We start from the raw sequence: 6,384 nt of genomic DNA on the forward strand, positions 1-6,384 counted from the left end.
CCTCCCGTGAGCACAAACCTTGGAAGGTTTGGCCCGGCTAGGCAGGGAAGCGTTAGTCGGGGGCCAGTTACAAGTGTGCGCCTCCCCGTCCGTCTGTCGGTGGTGGGAAAGGGTCCTGCCTGACACACACGCCGGGGGCCTCACCCACGGCCCCCGAGTGCACCTCGGCTAACTGACAGCCTGCCCTCCACCTGGGAAAGTTGCAGACGGGGACGCAGAACCTGGCCGAACAGAGGGCTGGGCTGTCTGGGGGTGACTGGGCTGCTGGATTGATCCCCAGTCGCAGCCTATTCAGAGGTGTCATGAGAACCTTGTGGGTTTCCTGCTCCTTCCTGTCAGGCAGTGATCTTCTGTCTGCTGGGGTGTGTCCCCCGCCCCCGTGTAGCCATCCTGCTGTGACTCGACCCCGCTGCACATCTTTCCTCCTAAATGCCGGGCCGGATCATCGTTGTTCTGAGCCCGGCTGTGCTTTGCCCGTCTGCCAGCTCCAAATCCTGCTTCAGCTAAGCAGAAAGCCTTCCAGCGTGATTCATCAGCTGCCCCTTTGTGGTGTTACAGGAAGTGAAAATCTCCAGCCCGGATTACAAAGACTGCAACTCAGCAGAAGCCATGGACGACTTCATGAAGAGAATTAGTTGCTACGAAGCCAGCTATCAGCCCCTCGACCCCGATCAGTGTGACAGGTAATGCCCAAGAGGCGACACACTCTGAATCACTTGCTTTTGGCCTCTGTGCTTCCTCGGTGTCCTCACAAAGCATTCGCCCCTGGCGATACGTTTGTAAACTCTCTTTTAAACTGCCTTTTCCAGAAGTTCCTTGATTGCACGTTCAGTGTGACTGCTTCAGCCGCCGAGTGGGCGGAAGTGTGGGAAGGGGACATCTGAGCCCAGTCTCATTTTGTTTGCAATCTCCTGCTTTTCTCTCCCCTACTCCTGGGGGGTCAGCAACCTCCCTCCCACACGCCCACACTCATACTCCCACGGTCAGAGAAAACAGGTGTGGTCTGCCCTCCCCGGGCCGCCGGCCTGGCACTGCGCTCTGCGGGCAGCAGGCTGTGCGGCCGTGCCCCAGGCGGGGCCCTGATCCGCAGCCACCTTCCCGCGCAGAGACCTGTCCCTGATCAAGGTGATCGACGTGGGCCGGCGGTTCCTGGTGAACAGAGTGCAGGACCACGTGCAGAGCCGCATCGTGTACTACTTGATGAACATCCACGTGCAGCCCCGTGCCATCTACCTGTGCCGGCACGGCGAGAGCGAGCACAACCTCCGCGGCAGGATCGGAGGGGACTCGGGCCTGTCCAGCAGGGGCAGGAAGGTAGGAGTGGGGCCGAGGGCTGGGGGCGTGTGTCCCCGCGCATGCGTGTCTGTGCGTGTCTGTCTGTGTGGACACAGAGGGTCTCTGGGCCGTGGGGAGGGTGTGGGGGGCTCCTCGCCATTCGAACGAGATTAGAGTGACCGTCCCTAGTGCCAGTGGGAAGAGTCCGCGCTGCTTCCCTGGGGGGCACAGGAGCCTGGAGCCCAGAGTGCGCCCCTGTCGCCCCACCCCCAGTTTGCCAGCACCCTGAGCAAATTCGTGGAGGAGCAGAACCTGAAGGACCTCAAGGTGTGGACCAGCCAGCTGAAGAGCGCCATCCAGACGGCCGAGGCCCTGCAGCTGCCCTACGAGCAGTGGAAGGCGCTGAACGAGATCGATGCTGTGGGTCCCCGGTCCCCGCAGGCTGTTGGGGGGGCGGGGCGACCGCGCAGGGGGGCCTCTTCCCGCCCCCTCTGCTGGAAACCCCGGGGGGCCCTGAGACCCACGGGCGCGTGTGGCCCAGGGAGGTGGCCGCGGGGTGCTGCTTCCCTCACGTGACCCCTGGGTGTTCCCTCCAGGGTGTCTGTGAGGAGATGACCTATGAGGAGATCAAGGACACCTATCCTGAGGAGTACGCCCTGCGCGAGCAGGACAAGTACTACTACCGGTACCCCACTGGGGAGGTGCGTGTGCGGCCTGCGCCCCCCGCCCCATGTGCGCTCGTCTATGTCAGCTCCCTCTAGCCCGCGGCGCTGTCCCCTTGTCTCGTCCTGGCCCTCAGCCTCTGGGACCTGGTCAGTAAGGGCAGGAAGGGGGATAGCAGGCGGACCAGTGTGAGTGCGGGCCTTGCCGGTCTCAAAAGCCATAGATAGTCCTACCCCTTCTTTAAAAATTTTTTTATGGAGATAATATTCCCATAATGTAAAGTTAACTGTTTTCACCGTTTGAAAGTATACAATCCAGTGGTGTTTAGTATATCCCCAACACCATAAGATCCTCGCCTCTAATTCTAGACCATTCCATCATGCCAAAAAACACCCGTCTGTGAGCCCCAGCCCCAGTCCCCCGAGCCCCAGCCCCGGCGACCACGCGTCTGTCTCTGGAGGGGCCTGCTGTGGACCGCTCACCTGAGTGGGGCCGTGTGCTACATGGTCTTCTGCGTCTGGCTGCTGCCGCCACTTGGGTCACAGTTGCAGCGTGTGACAGGCGCAGCTTCCTGACTCCCCAGCGCAGAGGGGAGGGTCAGGAGAGGGGCGGAGCCATGGGGGCGAGGATGTAGGTTTACGCCCCGTAGGAGGACTGCTCCCCCACATTCTCGCCGAGCGGGGACGCCCTCTGACTCTGAGGCTGCGGGAGGCCCCCTGGCACCCTGAGGCGGCAGCACCCATACACGCGGGTGCTGAGCGGTCGGCCGACGGGTGTTCTCTGGGTTGCACCGGGGGCGGCCGAGGTGGCTCGTGCTCCTGCTCCATGCGGCACCCTGTCGTCCGTCTTGCAGTCCTACCAGGACCTGGTCCAGCGCCTGGAGCCGGTGATCATGGAGCTGGAGCGCCAGGAGAACGTGCTGGTCATCTGTCACCAGGCCGTCCTGCGTTGCCTCTTGGCCTACTTCCTGGACAAGAGTGCAGGTGCCGCTGTCCCCGAAGCGTTCTCAGGGTCGGGGGACAGGAGGCGCTGTCCTCCGAAGCATCCTCGGGGTTGGGGGACGGGAGCCGGGTGCAGCCCCTGGCAGAAAGGAGGAAATCTAGCCTCTGGGTTTGGGGTGGCACGGCCCTGTCCTTCCTTGCCCTCCCCTGGGAGACCTCAGAGCACACGTGATGCACGATGGCTTCGTGCGGGAGCCCCCTGAGGGCCCGTCTGTGGGCAGGGGCCAGCTCTGCTCTTCAGCTCACCTGTAAGAAGCAGACAGCCCAGAAAACTAACTCGAAACTTAAGTCCTCGTCTGCCCGAGGCCCAGCTGAGTCCCGACGCACCCGAATTGTTGAGGGAGTCACTTTTTGTTCACTCTCTTTGTGTGAAGGTGGGCTTGAGGTTTGTTTTGATTTTGTTCTTCAGGCTAGGTGTCTTTTCTAAGGCCATCTGCCTTGTGTGGGGGGTGGGGGGAGCCGCCCCTGCCAGGCCGGCCCCCGAGGGCACTGTCGTGGCAGACTCTCACTGGGGGCCATGGATGGCCATCCTCGAGCCCCACACCTAATCTTGGCGCCCTTCCTCTTTCCAGAGGAGATGCCTTACCTGAAATGCCCCCTTCACACCGTCCTGAAACTGACGCCCGTCGCTTACGGTGAGTATGGCGACGCAGCCCCTGCCAAGACTGCCCCCCTGGGACGGTGGCTCCTGGTGGCCGTGGGGCTGTAGGCGGCCTGTCCCCTGTAACCAGAAGCCGATCGGTCTCTCGCCACCCTCGCCCAGGTTGCCGCGTAGAGTCCATCTACCTGAACGTGGAGTCAGTGAACACACACCGGGAGAGGTCAGAGGTGCGTGTGAGCTCCCCCGCCGGTCCCCCGCCGGTCCCCCTCCTGTGCTCCATCCCGAGGTCTGTCGAGTGACAGCCCCGATGCCTGGGACTCCCGGGAGGCCCCGCGATCACGTCGCCTGTGCGCGCCTGTGTGCGCCTGTGTGTGCCGACACGCGTCGCTCAGCGGGTTCTCGGGGGCGTTTTCTTGGAACTTGGGGGGCCCGGGCGACTTTCTCCCGCTCTTTTCTCCGCATCCTGGGCTCCTGTCCCGTCTTTCTCGTGGCTTCTTGACCTCTTCTTTTTCTCTCTCTTTCCATGCTTTCTTTCTCCATTCTTCCTTGACCCAAGGAGTGAACATTAAAGAGGAAGACACATCCTGCTCTTTAACGTAGCCGCACAGCACAGTCGTTGCTGCCTCGTCCTCTGGGACAGCTAACACTTTCCCGTTCCAGAGTTAGGGGTGAAAGCAGCATCAGCATCACTCCTCGGCCTTCTGGCCAAGGTCAAGCGTAGTATCTGTTCGTAGCAGTTCAAAGCGGCATCGGCGGCTTCGCTCAGTCGGCCGTGTGCACGTGGGCTCAGGGTTGCCGAGGAGGCGAGCACAGTGAGCAAGGGAGTAGACGTGAAGAGACACGAGGGGTGGCGGGTGCCAGGGTTTTCAGGAGGCCCCGGTGCCCGGTGGCATTGGCTTCCCGCCTTGGGGATGCGGTCCGAGATCGGGTGGCCAGCCTGGCCGGGTCTCCCAGATGTCCGCCCAGGCGTCCGTTGTGAAGTCGGAGTTTGCTTTGTCCAGACGCGGTGCTTTGCCGGCATCAGCCCGACACTTTCACACCGAGTGTGCCAGTCCCGTCTGCTCAGGAGACTCCCACTCCCAGGGAGCGTGGCCAGGAGATTTTGGCATTAGAATCCGGCTTCCGGCGGCAGTTGCCTGGCTGGTTGGAACACAGGACGGCGTCCCTCGGCTCCGTGACGGCCCCTTCTGTACATGTGGGTGGTGGGTGCTGCGTCTCTTGCGGCTCTGTGAGGAGCAGCCTCCAGCCGGACCCTCCAGCAGTAGGGTTGGGCTGAACTGGGCTCCGATGGTCTCAACGCTTCACCGTGCAGGGTCTTGGTTGAGACAGACCTCGACTTGGGCTCCTTGGGCCACGAGCCACGGAGTGACAGGCCAGGGGGACTTCAGATCCCATCGCCCCAGGCACGTTGCCACTTGCCACTCCGGTCTTCTGTGTCTGTGGTCTCTTGGGCCCTTTGAAGCCCGCCTTTCCTGCCCCGAGCCGGGCGCAGCTTGGGGGCTCAGGGCCGGTTCCACGTCTCTGCAGATCCTGGCTTGCGGTCAGCCAGGATTGTCGCCGAGGACAGAGTCCAGCGCCGACACCTCCTTCTCCCTGCCCTCCTGTCGGCTTGTCCCCTCAGTGGTTAATGCCGCCTCTCCCCTGGGCCTCTCCCCTCCAGCCGCTCCCCTCCAGTCCCCTCCTTGGAGGCTGGAGGCCCTCTGTCCCACCTCCTTGCGAGCTACGACTGACTGCAGAACTTGTCCTGCTCATCTCCTCCCACCTGTTTTGTGAATGTTGTGTTTGTCCCAGTGTGTGTCTTGGAATGATCTGGAAAAGGGGCTTGGGAGGAGACCACCCCCGATCTCGCCGACCGGGAGACACAGGGCAAATGGCAGCCCTGTGGTCACAGGGCCATTCACCGTGGTCGGTCCTGTCATATCAGGAAATCCCAGAAGCCGAGAGACACCTTTTGTTTGGTGTTGATTTTTTTTTTTTTTTTTTGGCTTATTTACCTCCCCTTTCCTTGTAACTGTCGCCTTCTCTCTTTTGTCTTTGTCTCGCTTAGGATGCAAAGAAGGGACCTAACCCACTCATGAGACGCAATAGTGTCACCCCACTAGCCAGCCCTGAGCCCACCAAAAAGCCTCGCATCAACAGCTTTGAGGAGCATGTGGCCTCTGCCTCCGCTGCGCTGCCCAGCTGCCTGTCCCCGGAGGTGCCCACGCAGCTGCCCGGACAAGTGCGTCAGCCCCTGCCTTCCTCGCCGCCGTGTCCCGTGTCTGGGGGGGAGGAGACCACGCCGGTGGGTGTGGCTGCGGCCTCAGACCCAGGCCTGCGTGCGGGCGGGTGGGGACTCCCCGGGGGTCCACGTCAGGCCCTCCCTGACCGTGGCCGTGAGTGTGCACCAGCTTCCTGAGGGGGCCACGTCCTCTAGCCGAATCGGGGAGAGCGGAAGAGGTGGCACAGCGGCCGTGTCGCATTCACATCCACGGATAGGTTCTTCTAAACCAGAGTTGCACGCGGCCCCTGGTCTGGAAGTCTCTGTGCCGCTCTGGGCCAGGGGCTTCTCTGCGGCCCACTGTAGTAGTGGGAGGGGCCCCTAGAGAGTGTCCTCGCCCGGAACCCGCCAGGCCCGGTGACAGCCGGGACTTGCAGGGCTGGATGGCCCGGAAATGGCCACTTTCTCACACAGCTCGTAGTGAAAAAAACCAGACGGCAAAAAACCAACTAGATTTATTCGCTGAAAGATTTTGGCTGCTGGGCATTAAGATTTATTTTCAGAAAACCTTTTTTTTCTTCAACAACAGCCAAGAATCTTTGCCAGTGTGTGAGACGTAGTAATCTCCAGGCACAAATCTGGGT

The 6,384-nt window shown here is 61.6% G+C and overlaps 1 protein-coding gene across 1 annotated transcript in view; it reads left to right on the plus strand.

Annotated features, from left to right (window-relative positions):
- Positions 1-6,384, plus strand: part of PFKFB3 (6-phosphofructo-2-kinase/fructose-2,6-biphosphatase 3) — a 23,154-nt gene that overhangs the window by 11,947 nt on the left and 4,823 nt on the right. The window contains exons 7-14 of the mRNA XM_006906951.3: positions 559-683; positions 1,107-1,314; positions 1,549-1,695; positions 1,872-1,976; positions 2,792-2,921; positions 3,512-3,574; positions 3,703-3,767; positions 5,588-5,761. Of these exons, the coding sequence (XP_006907013.1) occupies positions 559-683; positions 1,107-1,314; positions 1,549-1,695; positions 1,872-1,976; positions 2,792-2,921; positions 3,512-3,574; positions 3,703-3,767; positions 5,588-5,761 (1,017 nt within the window). The remainder of the gene's footprint in view (positions 1-558; positions 684-1,106; positions 1,315-1,548; positions 1,696-1,871; positions 1,977-2,791; positions 2,922-3,511; positions 3,575-3,702; positions 3,768-5,587; positions 5,762-6,384) is intronic.

This window comes from Pteropus alecto, unplaced genomic scaffold (genome assembly GCF_000325575.1).
Source record: "Pteropus alecto unplaced genomic scaffold, ASM32557v1 scaffold11, whole genome shotgun sequence".
NCBI classification, from domain to species: Eukaryota; Metazoa; Chordata; class Mammalia; order Chiroptera; family Pteropodidae; genus Pteropus; species Pteropus alecto.